We start from the raw sequence: 19,765 nt of genomic DNA on the forward strand, positions 1-19,765 counted from the left end.
ATGAAGATTTTGTGATGCTCAGCATTTAAATGACGCCTGTAAAACTTGGTGAGCTCATTTATGGTTTGATGTAATTCTGCCAGGACTGTATGTAAAAATCATTATAGATGCACAGATGTGTCTTTAAAAAATGTTCTGTCAGGGTGATGGACAAGCTCAGTTGGATGAGTGAGAATCCCATGTACAGAGACTGAAGCCTAGGGCCCCATCGCTCCATCTCATCCCCCCACTTTGACCCGTTTTCTGTCAAGCTATTTGTGATGAAGGCCACTAGTGCCCAAAAATCCTAAACACAAAGTTGTTTTTCACACAGTCGATGTAGAGTGTTACCATCAGCTAACATGTCACTGAAAAATCAGAAAAAAAATACTGAATTTTTTAAAATAAACATGACAAATTAAATATTAAACCAAAATATCTAATCCTAAGAATGAAACATTTCCTACAACCACTACTTATCATTCGGTAAAACTCTGGATGATTCACTTTATGCTAACTACCTTGTCAAATGTTTTGAATGGAACATTATAAAAGGAAACGCCCACGCTGTTTTGACACATTCAAGATTTGTTTTTCTGCTGCCGTTTTCTTCCGTCAGACAGTCGTGTGTAAAAACAATCAAAAAAAAAAAAAAAAAGACACTACTCTGCTGCTCCTGCTTTAGTTTTCCGCTGGGACTCATTTATTGTAAGTGATATCACACTTGAACACGTACACACAAAGGCAAATAAAATAAGACAACCTTCATTTGCATGCATAAAGTAAAAAAGATGCTGATATTGCCAACAGAGTCTCTCCCTCTCACAATTGCACACACAATCCCAAAGTGGAAATAACCTGTTAACAACCATGATGGAATGTGCTGCAGGGCTTTGCAAGACTTTTTTTTTTTTTTTTTTTTATAAAAGAATAAAATGTTGAAATGGAGCTGGAAGAGAAAACTGTCGTCCGCCGAGCAGCCACCTAATTTTATTTCACATCAGTGATAAAAACAATCTGTGCGTCAGACTGTGAGGCGGAAGAAGCCACTTGTGATCTAGGACAAAGACACAATCAGTTGGAGGAGGGATGCCGACTTATTTTCTTCTTTATTTTAAGCTGTAATCAAGTTTAAATAAAAGGGAAGCTGCTTCAGAAGTCCTCCTGCTCTGATTAAACTGCACAAATATGGAACATTTTTAAGCAGTGCTGGCTAATTTAGCAGATGATCTAATTAACTTAGCTGTGTTACATTTAATGAACTGGAGGTCATTCAGTATTCCAAATAAGCAATTTTATCATTAACAAAAAAGTTACACATCCAATTCATTATGCATAACACCCAAAGGTATAATTTAGTATTTATATTTGTGATTTTAAATTTTAGTTGAGTTTTATGTAATATAATTCCACATTCAATTGGTTAATTGCAGCAAACAAGCATGTAGATGAACAAGCAAGCGTTGTACATGTTTACAATCAGCACAATGAAGTCTGATGATAAAAAACATCCTAATGTATTAAGTTTTCTTTTCTTACAGATAAATGCTGTGCAAAGGACCCAAATCATTCAAAGTGTGTATCAGCTGGGTAATGTATCAGCATGCCTGAACTGATCCATGGACACACTGACATACCAGTGTTTGTGTCTACATACACATTGTGCACATGTCAACTAAAGGGCAAGTGAAGCTGGAAGATTCTGCATAATTTCACCAAACCTACATGGGCACAAATGTGACACACAGCTTCTCCCCCCCCCCCCCCTTCGTCTTCTGATAACCTGCTGAGTGGTAAACAGATTGTTCAGCCTGACAGGCAGGTTGGGTGCTGGAGGAGTAACATCACATGATGCTTCATATCACCATCACAGCAGCAAGAGAAATGCTACTTAATAACAGACAGAAATGCTGCAGGAGTGAACATGGTTAATTACTGATACCTGGATTATGCATTCCAGTTTCTGTCCAAACACGAAAATGATGGTCAAATGTGCAAGTTTGTAAATAAGGAATGTGATTTAGCTTTTCAGCTACGCTTACTATAGAGCAGCGGTGTCAAACTCTGGTCTTCAAGGGCTGCTATCCTGCAGGTTTGTGTTGTTTCCCTGGCTGAAATTAATGGTACACTGTGAAGAAGTTGACAAGAAGCTGTTGCAACCATTTGATTTTAACTAGGTGTGTTGGAGCAGGGAAACAAGCAGCCCTCGAGGGCCGGAGTTTGACACCCCATCTATAGAGGAATGATGGAAAATCAGTGTGAAGCAGACACCTGAAGAGTCCAGCTTCCAGCGCCACAGAGAACCTGATCCTGGTTATATTTAGATTGGCTGTGAAAAAATAAATAAATAAATAAAAAGAAACAAGCCTTAATTCATTTAAATTGCCCCCAAAGTAATTCCAACTATATCATTTTTAGATTTCTTGGTACTTGGTGTGGATAACATTTTGGGCTCTGCATAAAATCTTCCAAAGAATGAACCATTTCTAAAAACAGTCATGCAGTCACAGAGTGGAGAACCAGTTAACTAAAACTTGGGCTAAATCATGACATCTTAGCAAAGTGATATAATATGCACATTTTTAATCAGCAGACTAATAATAGGTAGTCTGTGTGTCTTGTTTACACATATACACATGTATGAACACAGCAGGATGTCACAAAGCTAATTAAACATTCAAACCTGAGGGATGACCAATTCTGGGTCTCGAGAGGCACAGTCCAGCAGGTTTTAGACATTTCCCTGCTCCAACACACATCATTCAAATTAAATAGACCTCCCCAATACCTTATTAAGTTCTACACAAGCATCTTAATGATCTTAATGTAACATCTAAAACCTACAGGACATTAACCTTTAAAGACCAAAATTGGATGTCTCAGCTCCACCTGAACAACTGCTATGCTCGAGTTTCCTGAAGCAAAACTGTGAGAAATAAACCTTTGGTAAATGTGGTTTCCTTTGCATGAATACTTTGCCTTTTTTCACCGATATGTGCATTTAAAGAATCTGGGCAGCCTGTAGTTGAGGGTAGCTGAGGCTCAGGTGGTGTAGTGGATTCTGTACGAGTCGTAGAAACGCTTGTTCAGTGTGTGCTTTGGCAGAACACTGAAGAAGTTGCTCCTTATCTCAGAATCGCAGGTTGTGAAGCATCTAAATTTGAGTTTTTTTTGATAGAACGAAGAGCAAAAAGTCTAAGGTTTAAGTTTGAAATAACCTGTTTTCGCTTTTTGCTTCATTTATATGAGTATATTAAACTATACATCATAAAAGTTTAGCGGAAGTTGAAAATGAAAAAACAGAAACCTAGATTAATATTTGGTTCTATGTAAAGTCTAAATTGGACTTCAAAAAGCACACACATGCACACACACATTGTTTAGATTATTTCACAGGCAACTCTGTAGTTCCTTGTCACATTCACATGCATGATGGAAAACAATTGGTCAGCACCTGGCAGGCAACCAATCCAATAAGGGAGGGGATAGATTAGATCCAGGACCCCCCTCTCTACCTGCAGTTCTCCTGAACTAGAGAGGCTTAGAGCTGGAAATGAGATTTTCATTCACACCCCAAATCCACTGGGAACACTGTTCCATAGCCGTCCAGAATCAGCCATGAAAGCAAGACAGCCTTTGAGTGTGGAGGTGGAGGGCAACATGTGTGTTCGACTGCGTGCTTTGCCAGCTGTGATTATGCTGATGAGGACACTTTCGACTTTGTTACTCATCTTTCTCTGATTCACCTCGTTTCACATACTCTCTTCCTGATTGTGTACGCTTTAGAAGCACACACACACACTGCTGCAGCTCACATGAATGCACACACAGTTCGGATACTGTCTAAATACTCGAACACAAGTACACACCCACATGCACACACAGGCAGAGTCCTTGCATGGTGTGACGCATGCTGTGTATTGTAATTTCACCCTCTCCATGCTGTGAGGAATAATTACATTGCTGACTGACTCCTCAGTCCATCTTCTCCACTTCTCCCTCGCCCTCCTCCCTGCTTTTTATCTCTCTCTCTCTCATCGCCTCTCTATCAAGATTCACAAACGGGCATCTTCGGACTCGTCGATCTTTGCACTCCACCTTTCCCTTCTTTCTTCTCCTCCTATATCCACTCCTTTATTCTGACCAAATTTAAGTACAACTCAAGAAACTACTTTCTCCTAAGCTCAAAAATTAGTTAATTTATAAGATTATAAAAACTAAATCTTCACTAAAATGGCAGTTTTAGAAACTCTTAGCTTTGAAATGGATAAGATTTACTAACAGTTTGTGTCTCGTGTTAAAAAGTTCAGTTAATAAAGTGACAAACTGTTCACTGTCCTTAAAGCAGCAATACATGTTTCTGACCTTACAACTCTGTGCATAACTCTTGATGGCACATTGACATTCAGCTGTTGTTGTCATGTTGTAAATTAGCTCTGACAGCAAAATGACTGCACAACAAATGCAAAATCCTAAAAATAGAAAAGCTTTGTTAGTTCTGAGCTAAACCCATCATACACCTGAAACTGTTAATAAGTCATAAGATAAAAACTATGAAACTATTTTACAAAATAATAATTTATTTTATATATAATGTTTGGCTTGCAGGAGAACATGACTCACCATTTTTAGTTGTTACACCTACTTTTTTCTTTCCCATTTTTTAGCAAAAATGAGCAAATGAAGCCTTTTACTGTGAGCTATTATTACTTTTACTTTAGTACAGGATCTTTTCTGCCACTGCTAAACATTTTGTGTTGTGAAAATGAGAGATTAATTAGGCAACAATGCAAAATAATAAGTTGCAGCTCTAGATACATCATTAAATAACCTGATATTTTTCTATGCAAAGCAGCTAATCTTCAGCGCAGATAAAGCAGCAGAGTTCCATATCCATGCAAGCTTTGAAAGTGCACCAGGTATGAGTCATCTCTCATTGTCTGACACCCAAAGTGAATCTGACCTTTACTTCCAAAAGCACATTTGCCTAAAATAACTCCCCCCACTTCACCATTCTGTGTACACTCTATGAATCTAGATATCCATGTGTTTCTGCAAACTGTATCAAAGCCACTTGATGACAGAACTCTTTCAGTTGAGGGCCTATCCACATTTCTGCTGGAGTCAGGGTGTGTGTGCAGGAAATTTCTGCTGCAGTGTGTTCACAGGAAAAGGCACGGTGTCAGCAGCATGGAGATTAAAACACCAACACGAGCAGGATAGACAGCATTTTATGTTTCCACCATTTCATAAACCTGACTGATTCCTACGCCTGTGCTGTGTGTTCCACACACAACTTCAAACCTAAAAAGTCTTTGTAATCCTTTGCCAAAGCCGCAGTTGGATTGACCCATCTTGGTTATAACAAAACAGGCGATTGTGTTGGAAGTAAAAGTGCAGACTTGGCCCGTCTGCGGCTTCAGGAAGAGGCCTAGGAAAATGTTTAAAGAAACGACAGGAATTTTCAGAGGTTGCTTGAAACAACTTGTGTGGATTATTTGAAAATCCAACAACGGTTCAGGCTAGATCAGATTACTTGTCCATTGAGATTAAATTTCTCTCACCTGATAGAGAAACACAAAACATGGATTCTGTGAAATACTAACAAGCTGTTAGTATTAAACACTCAGTCATTTCCTCTGCACATTTTCTAGACGTTTGTATTTCAAACACTTGAAGTATTTGGTTGTGTTTATGTGGAAAAAATTAAATGAAAAAATTAAAGAAGCTGCCTTGTGTTTTGAGAGCCCTTTGTGTTTGTGTGGTTTTACTGTACCATTGAGCCATTTGGAGTTGTACTGGGCAGTGCGCAGGGGTGGCAATCCGCCCATGCTTCTGTATATGACGGGGTCACGGCCTGAGAAATCGATGACAGTGGCGGCGTACAGCTCCCCACTTTCTGTCACTACTGCCGTAGAGTTGTGTCGAGGGTCATACGGGCAGCGTGCCACGCCATTCACACGCTCCAGCACTTTGCTAATGTTGCCCGCCTGAAATGGAGACAAAGATGGAGCCATATGGAGATGGCGTTAAAACGAAAGAGATCCAGAAAATGTGTAAATTACACTTTCAAAACACATGCTTAACTGTACCTCTCTGGTAATACATAGCGGCTGGAAAGCATTGGTGCCGCAGGTCATGACCTCGGTCTTGTTCACCAGCAGGACTCGTATGTAGTTCTGACATTCGATCTGTAAAGAAGAAGAAAGCGGCTTGCAAAAAGTTTCTATAGAGCAAAAGCTGTGCTGCTTCTATGAATAACTTTGGACAAATTTCTGAAAGGAACAAAAGACTGAGTCTTCTGGCAGTAGATTGGCATGTAATCTGGTGTCTGTAGCTTTTGGTTCTCAGTGCATTGTTAAGAAATATGAATGCTAGTTGGCAACTAAATGGAGACCTATTTGTGACATCGACAAAGACTCTACAGTGGGTCAAGTACGAGTTTCAGCACAAAGAATCAAATCTGTTTTAACAAAAGCATGAAATTGATTTATTGGCCTTTGATGCTAAGAACTGAGGTAATTGCAAAGAAACAGGTTTTCACAGAAAATTGTTTTGTGCATTCAGTGTCAGTCTTCGCTCTATAGGCACTGTGGGAGATAAATGATGTTGCAATCAGTCCTTACAAAATAATCTCAACAACACACGTTTCAAAGGAGGTGCTTTTTGGTGTCTCACTTTGTCGCCCTCGGCCCTCACGTGCACACTCCTTTCCTCTTCCTGTCTGATCTATTCAGTGCCAGAAAAAATAATAAAAAAAGGCTCTTCACGGTCTGAAATAGCGGTTCTGTTTAGAGCATTTCCAAGAGACCCACAAGGACCTTGCCACAACAGCAAGAAGATCTCAAAATGGCCTTGCTGTGAGACAGGTAGGGCTGACATGAAGAGCTGTAATTGGGGCCGTGATCGAGGTTACCTCTGTTTTGCCTTTGCTTTGACAGGACTTCCTGGTTTCCTCGTCCGGTGCCCACTCTGTTGCCTAGGAAACAAACAAAAGATGACAAAGGGATGATAAAGACACCCGAAAAGCAGTCGGCTGTGTACGTAAGACACTTCAACAGTTAAGCAACAACTGACTGTTGCAAGTACTGTAGGCACTCTCATGAAAGCGGCATGAAAAGACCTCACGGCTGTTTGTTTATTGAGTAAACATGGTGACTGTCTTGCCAGCAAAGTGCCTATTCTTGGGTAGCGGGCAAGGCATGCAGCGAGGCAGCTGAAGGACTGAGGGCAGCATTAGCATGTAAATGGATTTCTTCTTTCTTCCTTTCTCTTAGAAAGTTTGCAGCACTCACCTCCACTCCACCACCTCCCCATCACTCCCACGAGCCAATTATATTCCTGTTGATGGTTATGTCTTGGGCTTAATTATGGATGCAGGCAACGGCGCTGCAAGACTGCGCTGCAAACACACTACTGCTAACACACACAGGCTGCTTGGCCATTAGTACTACGCTGGCTCTAGTTAAGAGGGTTGAGAGATGCCCCTCACTTGGCATGAATGGTGTGTAAGCAGGTGCCAGAGGAGCCCCTGTTGTATGTCACTAGACTCATTTCACCCAACTTCTCCCCGGTTTCTCTCATCTCACTGCCACAGTAGTAAAGTTAGATAAAAGCCTACTTTAATAGAACATTAAGTCCTGTGTTTGTCCATATTTTTTTTTACCTTCCAAAGAGAATAATGTCATTCCTCGTAGGGAAAATCCTCTAAAAATTGTCCACCCAGGACATTTGGCCAGTTGTTTTCCAAAAACTTCAATGCACACTTATAGTTTCCTTCAACTGTAAGTTTTCACTAAGAGCTGATACTGAATTGGCTCACTTTAAACACAAACTTCTAAAATAATAATAAATTAAATGAACTTAAAACAGAGTTAAATTAGTCAAAGCTCATCTTTAACACCTGAATAAGCAGTCTCGGACAGTTTAATTTTATCCTTAGTGAATTTGTCCCGCAGTGATATCACTCACGCCGCTTTCTGTATCCTCATTTTGCTTTAATTAAAGCTCAGCGGAAGAGCCTAAAACTGTATAGCCCTAAGACTGTGAAGTTGGACTGGAAAATTATAGTTTTCATTTAATCACGTTTCTCAGACCCTCATTTCAGAGAATGTAGCCCTTTTAGAATTTAAATAGAAATTAAAAAAAGATTATAAGCACAGCTATTCAGAACATAATGCCAAAACTATTCTGGGGATAAAATGTTTAGTTTATATTTGCTGAATATGTAAACAGATTTCTTTTTCCCCCCACCAATCAGGGTTTATCAACTGTGCTTGGAGGAATGGACACTCATGATTTTGGATGATTTGCTGCTGCATAAATTCTTGCTAATGAATGAAAAACACCAGTAGAATGCACAACATAATGAGCAAGACAAACATTTACAAATTAACCTGGGTTTTCTAGGATGTTGCTTTTATAGTAAGTTATTCTTTTGTTTTGTTTGTTTGTTTTGGCCTTCTACTGTCAAAACACTGCCAGGACCTCTTACTAATCAGTAAGAGGAGTCTGAAGATGGCTTCCATCAGAGACATAAAATGATGATACATGACAGTCCTGAGTTAAGGCCACAACAATAACAGAAGACAAAGTCAGAAACTGCCACTTTTGTTGGAAGTGCTCAATTATTTTCTATTTCTATTTTTTTACTGAGCATAACTTAGTTTGAATTCTTCCTTTGTTTTATATGACAATCTCAGCATGTGCAAAAGTAATCAATCATTCAGCATTTTTTTTCTTTCACTAAATATGGACACAAATGATTCATTTTAGAAATTTCCATACTCATTTATAGGTTATAACTTCAAATACTGTATGACCCAAAGAGACATCCTGCAGTGTCCCTAAAAAACAGCAGGAGATTTTACACGTCTCTGAAGTAAACACTTATTAGTATTTAGGGACGTCATTGTCAACTGTTTCCGTTTACAGTCCACAAAGGAGGTAGTGTAGGGAGCAGATGGTTCTTTTATGTACAGCATTTTCTACCATGGCACTCATTCAAGACATTTATATATATATATATATATATATATATATATATATATATATACACACACACACATATTTTTAAAACATGCTTACACATATAAGCATCCTAAATCATACCACCCAGGCATTACCAATCTGGGTCACACTGAGTAGGCCCACCTAATGTTGCCAACAGAGCTCTGGACAATGAATATCTGAGGGGTTTCCTGAATGATCTAATAGAGTATCTGAAAAGTTAGGCCAGGGGAGCACTTCAGATTATTATGCTCTATGAGCCCTCCCTTAGCAGTTTCAATAAAACCTACTGTAAGAGGCAGTTGTTAGTAGTTAATGTAGAGATATCGTTTCGGTAAGTAACATCCATGCAAATGCAAAGATGCAGTTTTTTTTCCCCGTTCTGTAGAGGAATGATGTTCTAGTCACATGACTGCTGCCAAACAGTACGTAGACAGTCAACAACCTAAAATCCAACATGACACCTGCCACTGAGAGAGCAGCTCCGCCCTCTGCGCAGCAGTCCATCAATCTGCCTGTTGAAATGAAAACACAGCTCCTCCACAGCTTCAGCCTGTCAGCCCATGACAGACTGGGGACTAATGGGATGACGTCATTGTAAACACACACACACACACACATATTCAAGCATGGGGAGATGGATGCCTTTCCGATGATTCATGGCTTGGAACATTACCATCTTTTCGGCAGGGCCCCATCTCCAAGAATCCCCATGGGCTTAACCCGCTGACCTTCACCAAAAAAGTGCAACCCTCCTCCTCTCCCCATCCATCTCTTATTCTTCTTCACACCACTCTGGAACAAAGCCACACTCTCACACAGCCTGTGAGAATACCAATTCTACCTCAACATCCTCTTCCTCACATTCCTCCTCTCAGCTCCAAACAGTGAAAGTCTCAACTGCCAGCAACCAAATGAAGAACTGTACACTGTGGAACCCATATTGTTACTAAGGTCCTTACTTAATGCATTTTTTTTATTTTTTATATACTTCACAATGCTATTTGACTCACTGCCACACTCTGACCTCTTCATTTAAGTATTTATATTATTCATTTTCCATCTAGTTGTGTTAAATAAATTTACTGTAAAAGGGCCACAGCTATTTTTTTGCATAAAATTAACCAAGTCTTTGCAAAGTTTTACAGGAATTAACACAAATTAAAAAAAAAAAAAACAACTTTAAAACTTTACATTTTAATGCATACATTTGTACTGACATCAGCCAATCAAACTTGACATTTACATCCACTGACATTTAAAAACATAATATTACTTATTTGGCATTTTTTTATTCACATAAAACTCTTGGGTTAAAAGAACACAGTGTTCTCTTGTAAAATCTCATTTGCTTTTTTCTAACATATTAGATAAGAGGATTGTTTTTTCCTAGATTCTCCAGAGCAAACAAGTTGCAACATCTAACTATATGTCATTTAATCTAGACATAATTCTTATTTCCTTCAAGGACATGAATCTATATGCAAAGAAAACCAATTTCCAGCTTTATATCCTCCTGAGACCGGGAGAAAAAAAGTACTTTGATTTGGATTTTTTTTATATAAATCAAGTATTGGGGTGCTAAAAAACGCATTCCAAAGATTATTTTGTTTTTACCTCATTTTGTTTAAATTTTACAACACGTGCACTGCAGTGCACAACAGGACTTAATTGATTGTGAGCAAGAAACATTAACAAAGTTCAAAAGCTGATTGTGAATTTAAAATGTTCACTAAAATGTTTGTAAAGAGGATATCAATTAATATTTAACATATTTATACAAAAGCTTCATCAAAAAATGGGTGATGCATTAACTTAGAACTCACTGACTTTTCAATAGCCATGGGCCACTGGTCTTGGAACAACTAATTTTACCAGGCTTTTCTATTTCACAAAAGACCATCTATTTACGATAGAGGAGAAAGCACTGGGATTTTTTGGAGACACAGAGGAACATTTGGCAATTCACACACCTCACCTACGTTTTGCTGTTGCACCCAAACATTCGTTACCTGAAAAGCTTTCGACCTGTAACCATTTCAGGCATATGGACTGTACCATATTTTCTGATCATTATTTGATCATTTATCAAATAATTTATTTTGATCCACCAAGGCTGCCCTTTGTCACCGATTCTGTTCATAATCTTTATGGACAGAATTTCTAGGTGCAGCCGAGGTGTTGAGGGGATCCAGTTTGGTGGCCTCAGGATTGGGTCTCTACTCTTTGCGGATGACGTGGTTCTGTTGGCTTCATCGGGCCGTGATCTTCAGCTCTCACTGGAGCGATTCGCAGCCGAGTATGAAGCGGCTGGGATGAGAATCAGAACCTCCAAGTCCGAGACCATGGTCCTCAGCCGGAAAAGGGTGGAGTGCTCTCTCCGGGTCTGCAATAAGGTCCTGCCCCAAGTGGAGGAGTTCACGTATCTCGGGGTCTTGTTCACGAGTGAGGGAAGGATGGAGCAGGAGATGGACAGGTGGATCAGTGCGGCGTCTGCAGTGATGCAGACTCTGCATCGGTCTGTCATGGTGAAGAAGGAGCTGAGCCAAAAGGCAAAGCTCTCTATTTACTGGTCGATCTACGTTCCTACCCTCACCTATGGTCATGAGCTGTGGGTAGTGACCGAAAGAACAAGATCGCGAATACAAGCGGCCGAAATGAGTTTTCTCCGCAGGGTGGCCGGGCTCTCCCTTAGAGACAGGGTGAGAAGCTTGGTGATCCGGGAGGGGCTCAGAGTAGAGCCGCTGCTCCTCCACATCGAGAGGAGCCAGATGAGGTGGCTCAGGCATCTGGTTAGGATGCCTCCTGGATGCCTCCCTGGTGAGGTTTTCCGGGCACGTCCCACCGGAAAGAGGCCCCGGGGCAGACCCAGGACACGCTGGATGGACTTTCATCGTCTGAAAAATCTGAGTCTGAATCTCCTTTTTGTTTCTGTTAAGAATTCTTTCTGTCTCTGTTAGAGAGCTGTCCACTAGAAAAATGAAATAAACACAAGAATAAAGTCCTGACGTGTACTACAGTATACATTGATAAATTAGTCATTTTTTCTATTTAACTAAATAAGTTTGTTACTGAAAACTTACTCAAATTACCTTTTAGATGTTCATTTTTGAAAATTAATCCAAATAAAACATTAAAAAACATTTCAAATATAAATATCATGCTTAACTTTCTTTCTTCCATAAAATGTGCTTCTTGAGATGCTAGCCATTTTGGAAAGACAGAAAAAGGAAAGTTGGCAAGGCCACACCCCCACACATGAGATGTCATCTTAAAGCTACGGTTGCCCTCTCTAAGAGACATTAGGACTTAGCAGAGTGGCATGTATAGAATTAGAGAGATGAGCAGAAAATAAATGTGTACTACAGTGCACAAAAATGCATTGCTGGGTCTCAGGAGGATATCTAACCTTTACAGACATTATGATGGCAATGATATCTTCAAAGCTGTCAAATGATATAAGGTTTTTACTCATTATTATAAAAACTTACATCCACTTATCAGTAAATGGAAGTTAAAAGGTCATCTACAATGTCAAATTTAGTAAATAGTCAATCTAATGATGTTGATCTAAACATCACTTGATGTATTATATTAACCCAAACTCTGTGCAGAATGATCCACTGACAGTTTATAAAAAATGTGCCCGGTCATGGAAAAATGTATCCAACACAAATAAATCAAAAATAGTTTGAAAAAGATGTAGATGTACAAATCTCACATTTGAATGGTCTCAAAGTTTCTCCCACTGGAAAATTCCTCTGATAAAATAAAATAAGATAAAATAAAAAAAAATAAAAATACAAAGTTTATCGTTCAATAAAAACAAATAACAAAAAAATTACTAATCTACTTTCAATGATTTTGTAACATGTTTTTTCACCATAAAGTTCAAGAAGCAGATAAAAGAATTAGGTGGTTTTCTCTGTTAGCATTTCAACATTCAGAAAACAAAAAAGACAAGTTGTTTACAAAAAAATAAGTAATGAGTTGGGACACTGATCATGAGGGAGCTACAAATGCAAAATTAAAAATTGTTATTGTAATTCAAGCCTCACCTGCCAACTGGGTTGCTGCCGTTTTTCATTCCTAAATACAGCCCAAGGCTGCGGATGTTTTATTATTTGTTCCTCAAGTCTCAGATGAATGTTAGAGTTCATTTCTATCTATTAGTGAGGCCAGCAAACCTGCACAACCCCTGCCATCAATTCCCCTTTCCAAACCTGAGCTTGACGCCCTATTTCTTTCAATTCCACCTTTCCTTAGACGCAACAAGAATTTCTTGCCCCCTCCCCCAGCAATGTTTCCCAAAGAAGAAAGGAGGAGGGTGAACTAACAAATTTTTTATGGGCAAATAAAATAGCAGGAAATACAATTAGTAGTGAGATAGGGGATTCATCACTTTTACTGCAGAAAGATGGGTGTCTGGGCTCGGAAATGAATTCTATTTTTACGAGGAATGGGGTAGAAGGTGGGGAGGAGGGTGCTGAGAGCTGGAAACACTAATGAAGTAAAAAGTCTGCGAGCAGCGGCGACTGCAAATGTGGTTGTTCCTGAAATGTGGTTCTGCGTTGATAAGACCACCTCTCACTGACACACTGCTAACATCATGTGCGACAACTAATTATAACTCATGAAAATTGTAAATAAGCGTGTCAGGGGAATAATGTTTGAATAGAAGCTGTCTGACACTTGTTAAAGTCTAGATAAATTTGTATACTTGGGGAAGGGGACTGGACCTACCCAGTGTGGGTTTAGTCAAGAAAAGTATTTAAAAATTGTGTAAAGTGCATGCATCATTTGTGCAAGAAGGTAATTTGCATTTAAAATGTTGTGTGTGTATGTGTGTGTGGGCAGCATCTTAAACTACATTTTTTTCTTCATTCATCCTGATATAGGACTTCCCTCAGTTTCATCTTCATTAAAAATAAAGAAATTATTTTTTTATAATTCTTTACTTATCTACCATTTATTTTCCCAGCCTTGCACCCTAATGCGTCTCCATTAATCTTCTATTATAGCCAACAACCCACACCCAACTGATCACATGACATTATTCCCAAATTTAACACCAATTGTTGCCCAGGTGGGTCAAAGAAACCATACATCCACCAACACAGGAACACTGGAGGAAGAGCAGTAGCATTTACAGCTGTGACCGACTTGTTGAACAGACTGTTGATATTGGCTCTGCTCCAACTAGAATATGTCCTAAATTAATTATTTATTCCCAACAATGCACAGATGCTAAAAAGCATAAAGCAGTGTAAACTGAAAAAGTAATCTGAAGTACGTCGCAACACGGCACATCAGAAATAATTTCACATTTAAGGTACAGAAAATATTTAACATTGGAAAGAACTCAAGTTATGATTCCTGTCAGTCATCAGATTTGGAAATGCTTTACACAAACATCAGTTGCTTTTCACTCCATTTCTGACATGTTTTGTTAAACATGTTTTCTTAAACATGTCAAATTGGAAAAAATAAATAAATCTGAATAAGAGCAGATTTCTGTGTAAATTCAGCCTCATGAAAGCTTCACTGGTTTTCCAAAAAGATGGAAAAATATGCAACTTTGGAGGATATGTGGAGTACAGTCAAATTTTACCACCCCTACAAATAAAGGAACGACTGAATTTAATAAAAGACAACTGCAGATTTAAATTCGCTCAAAACAAAGATGTAGAGTTTTCAGAGATGCAAAACCATGGCTGAATGCAGTGAGACTTTCTACAGCCCTTTGTCTCACAACTCATTGTCTCAACAAGGATGGACACACCCACATCCTCCTCTTTGTGATTCACACTCTCATAGACAACACTGTCTGTTCACGATCCAAAACGCACAAAGACACGCTTTTCAGCCATGCTCATACCTCTCCGTGTTGAACAGAGTGCTGCAGCAACCTGAATCAGTGCAATAATACACCTTCATCTACTTACTGCCGTGGAGGGAAGTGGTCTGAGGCAGCATGTTCAAGGTGTGAAGGGATCACTTATAAAATAAAATCTGGTGATATGTGTCACATTTTGATACTGGTGCCAAACATAGCAAATGGAAAGCAGCAGGAAACAAGCTCAACAGCCAAAAGTCCTTTAGCCAAGAAACCTACTAACACTTCTTTTAAATTTTATTAGAGTTTGCAAAGCAGCATTTAGGCAAACATTTGATCCCTAAACACAACATAGTATAGTTTGAATTACAGAGCTCGGTTAAGCAGATGTGACTGACCACAGTGCTGCACTACCAGAGCTGGATACTGAACATAAGTATGATTTTTGGAGGTTTTCTGCACATCTTACAAGCACAAACCAAAATTTGTTGTATTGCCCCAAATACTGAAAAACTGCTGATCCTTGTTCAGACCGCCAACCAAATCCTGACTGTTTGCAGGTAAATTTCACAAAGTCCCAAACAGCAAAAAGGCACCACTAAACCTAATCTTTGTAAATCTGATCCAAACACCAGTTGAAGCTGGTTTAAAATGAAATTCTAACCCCATGTGGTTTGTGTCCAAAGCTGAATCAATGCTGCTACTGGCAGAACACTATATAGGACAGCATGAACAACAGTCCATTGATGGGCACTGAAATAAATCTGCTAGCACTTCTGTCCTATACACAGCAAAATAAGAACAGATGACGTTGTCTGCAGGGAAATCCACAACTAAATGCTTCTAGTGGATAAGAGAGGTTACTTTTAACTCTATTTTGGTTTTTAAGGGAATATTCTACTTATAAAAATGAGTAAAGTAGCCATTATATACAGGATTCTAACTAAGAAAATGATTAAAGTAGTTATGAGAGGAACAGGATGTTTTACTGCTTTGATGCTAACATGTTTGGTTCAATTTTTGCTTACAGCCTTCATGTTGCCCACTCTCCACACTGCAGACGCCTACTCACTGTAATTCCACGTCATGGAGGCTGGCAGGTGAAAACAGACAGTCACTCCGTGACCAACCAACCAGCACAGAGGGTCATTCCTTCCTGTCTTGTTTTAAACATTTACTGTACTGAGTACACCCACACATGTCCAGAGAAAAATGCAGGTACAACAGATGAGTGTACACACTAACAGTGTTAGTACACAATGTGTATACAGAGTTGGATCATTTTTAGATCCTGTATAAAAGATTTCAGATCTTCTTTGAACTGCAAAGTTTTTTCTAAACCTGAGCTGTGTCAAATATTTAATTTTATTCATTGTTCTCTGAAAGAAACCATCATAACTACCTCCAAACTGGTGGAAACACAAGCTTGTATAAATAAAATTTAAAAAGAATATAGTAAAAATAATAAATGAATACAGGTGCCACTAAAAACTGTTATTCTTCCGCAGCCAGCTGGCCAAGCTGCAACACATTACAGGGTGACAAGTGGGCTTGTTTTGCTCTCCGCTCTTTGGCTCACAGATTATTCCTTCATTCTGACAAAAGCTGCATCAATAATTAAATCTCAGGCTCAGTTGTGGCGCAGGGATCTAATGAAGAGTGTGATTGAAATCAGCCATGACTCATCAAACAAAAGGGAGCAAGAGAGAAGTTTGATACTGTGAGCTATACAAGATTAACAACATTTCAGGCGGTCAGCTCAATGTCTGTCCATGTTGTTTTGATCCCAGGCTTTCTACATGAATACACTCTGTGTTAAAGCACTCTGCATAATGAAGATTTTGCATACCACGCTTTAAACTTAAAACACAGCTATGGGTAAAGATCAGAATGTCTTCATCATAAGCAAATGTCAGTTCCTCCTGCCCCGAAGGAATTTCCAAGTCCAACAACAACACCTACGATAACAGATGCATTTAATTTCTTCCTGGTGCTTGGAGATATTTTCAGCTATCTCTGTTGAACAGAGAGCTTGAACAAGATGTGTCCTGTAAACGGGAGCAAGCAGTAGCAGTTGACCTGTTGACTCTTCTGATCAGCCGCAGGGAGACCGTGCATGCTGGGAAACAGCAGTACACAGTGAAACCAGCTGTTCTCCCAGCAGTAAAGAGACATCTGACAAATCTCTTGGTTCCATCATCTAACCATTAAATTTTCCAAAAAGCAGCATTGCTGCTGTTAAATACAATCCCGACTAAAATATCAGACAAACATTAATCTAAATAAGGTTATTAAAAGATTTCAGGTGTTGTCCTCTACATGATTCAAAACCTTTTTAACATTTGCAAAATAAAAAAAAGTATATTTCAATTCATTGCAGCCCCCAACCCAATGCCCACTATGGCCCAAAAAACAAAAAAAAAAAAACAAAAAAAAAAACACAAAAAAACCACACAAATTTCTTTTAAAATGCACGCTAAGTGTATAATTGCAACAGACAAATTATTATGTTACATTTCTGCCCAGGAAAAGCCCTAAATGTTACACAATAGGAGTATATAATAGAAAGTATATTGTAAAAACCTTCTTAGGACCGGTTGTGATTGATAATTTACCCTTTTGGTGATCTATGGAGGTTTTCCTGTTGCAAAAATTAAGGTTTATTCAGAGACTCTATATGTTAATCAGTGATTTTTGATAACACGATTATTAAATTTTTAATTGCTATCAATACTATGTTGCTAACAGTCCTTTTAAGAAAGATTTCAATACAATAAATCATTCAATACTCATTAAGAAACTGGCATTAGGGGATGGCACTTGGGGAGTAGCACTGGACTGGATCCAGTTATCTGTCTGAGACAAAGTTTGTAAAAAGAGGTGAAAAAATGTCTGAGTATATGTCCTCCAAGGGTCAGTATTGGCTAAACTATTTAACAAATATATAAATGACATATTTCAAGTCTCTAAATTACTGAAATTGATACTATTTGCTGATGATACCAATATATTTTATTATGGAAATGATTATAGTGACATGATATTATAAATAATTAATTAAATCAATTAAAATATGGATGGATAGTAATAAATTATTGCTGAATATAGAGAAAACTAAGATAATATTTGGTAATTATCAAAAGGATGATAAAGTAATTATTGAAAATGTAAAGGAAATAAAGTCCTGGGTGTGAAACTAGATCACATATGTCAAACTGGTCCAGCAAAGGGCCGTGTGGCTGCAGGTTTTTGTTCCAACCAAGCAGCAGCACACCAGATTTGACTGATTCAATCAACTGATCTCAGTCTTCAGACAGCTGATTGGTCAAACTGTGTGCTCTTGGCTGGCTGGAACAAAAACCTGCAGCCACACGGCCCTTTGCTGGACCAGTTTGACATGCCTGAACTAGATGATAAACTCAGTTGGAAGCCCCACATCAGACACATACAAAACAAAGTAGCAAAAAACTACAATTCACTCTATATTCTGTATTGCTCATTAGTTCTTTCATATTTTACCTACTGTATAGAGATCCGGGGAAACAATTATAAAATTGCTCTTTACTCACTGTCAGTATTGCAAAAATGGCCATCCGTATCATACAAAAAGTTAGGTATCCTGATCACACAAATCTTTTGTTTTTACAGTCAAAGTTATTTAAACTTCAGGACTAGGTTCATTATCATACAGCACAGATTATGTATGAAGTTAGTAAGCATTTAATACCACTCAACATCCAAAATCTTTTCAGCCAGAGAGATGGGGGTCATAACTTATGGGAAAATACAATATTCAAAAGGCATTTGGTGAGAAGCAGAAATACGAGTTTTTGTGTGTCTATATGTGGGCTGCGGCACAAACACAGGCAATGTCCAATTGTACACTTATTTAAATCATCATACAAGAGTATGGTCATCCAAAAGTATTAAAACAAGGGGTAGTGAATTTCATTGGTCATATTATTATTATATTGTTATTACTGTTATTATTGTTATTGCTAGTATAATTTCATGTATTATTGTGGTTATTGAATATATAAGTATTGTTCCTATTATTGACGATGACATTATTATTGTAATTATTATTATTAATATTGATCCAAAGATCTGTTGATATTAAGTATATTATGAAATACATATGAGGCAGTTAATGGAGTGGGGCTGAGGGGGTGGGGCTGAATAAGCGCTGGCTTCTTCCCACTCCCTTTGGACAAAGACTTATTTTACTTGTCCTTCTTTTGTATATTACTTTTGTTTTCTTGTTTTTTTTGTTGTTGTTGTTGTTTTGGCTTTAGTTAAAAAAAACAAAAAAAAAACAAAAAAACCTCAGACGATCAATTTGGACAGAAATTATGATGAAACCACTTCCTGTCAAATTTTCTATCAATTATTAAACTGAAATTTATGGTAATGTTCAATCAGGAGCAGCCAATGTTCAACAAATGGCGAGAAAGTTATATGTCTGTCTGAAAGAAACAAAAATAATGGTCCTCTTCGGCTGAAATAAAGCAGAGATGATGTTGTAGATGCACATTGGAGCCAAATATGAGCAGAGATGGTTTTGTGAGGATGGGGAGAAAAGTGTGGGAAGAAGTGTAAATGTTTAAAAAATGCAGATGGGAAAGGGCTTGGTGTTGATCTGTGCCTAATTTCTACAGTACATTTACTGTTAGTAAGAAATTCTGTTTTGTTTTCTTGGTTGTTTTCTTGGTTTTCTTGGTTGACCTTTAAGGTGCTATATCTATTGATACATTTTTTTTATATATAGTTTTAGCCTCCATGTGTGCAGCTTTTGGCTGACAGCAGCTAACTACCATGGTCAGTCTTTAAAAGTGACAATAGACTTCTTCAAAGACACCTTTACAGCTTTCCTTCATAAAACTGTAACATCAATATGTAAAGAAAATGAGCTGCTAGAAGTCTGAGATCATTATGATTAGG

The 19,765-nt window shown here is 38.3% G+C and overlaps 1 protein-coding gene across 7 annotated transcripts in view; it reads right to left on the reverse strand.

The window, feature by feature from the left end:
* Positions 1-19,765, reverse strand: part of sema5ba (sema domain, seven thrombospondin repeats (type 1 and type 1-like), transmembrane domain (TM) and short cytoplasmic domain, (semaphorin) 5Ba) — a 193,478-nt gene that overhangs the window by 62,450 nt on the left and 111,263 nt on the right. For all 7 annotated transcript variants that reach the window (XM_042002779.1, XM_042002774.1, XM_042002776.1 and 4 more), the window contains 3 exons: positions 6,896-6,958; positions 6,072-6,170; positions 5,756-5,969 (listed from right to left, as the gene is read on the reverse strand). In XM_042002779.1, coding sequence (XP_041858713.1) covers positions 5,756-5,969; positions 6,072-6,170; positions 6,896-6,958 — 376 coding nt within the window. The remainder of the gene's footprint in view (positions 1-5,755; positions 5,970-6,071; positions 6,171-6,895; positions 6,959-19,765) is intronic.

Source organism: Melanotaenia boesemani, chromosome 12 (assembly GCF_017639745.1).
Source record: "Melanotaenia boesemani isolate fMelBoe1 chromosome 12, fMelBoe1.pri, whole genome shotgun sequence".
Lineage (NCBI taxonomy): Eukaryota > Metazoa > Chordata > Actinopteri > Atheriniformes > Melanotaeniidae > Melanotaenia > Melanotaenia boesemani.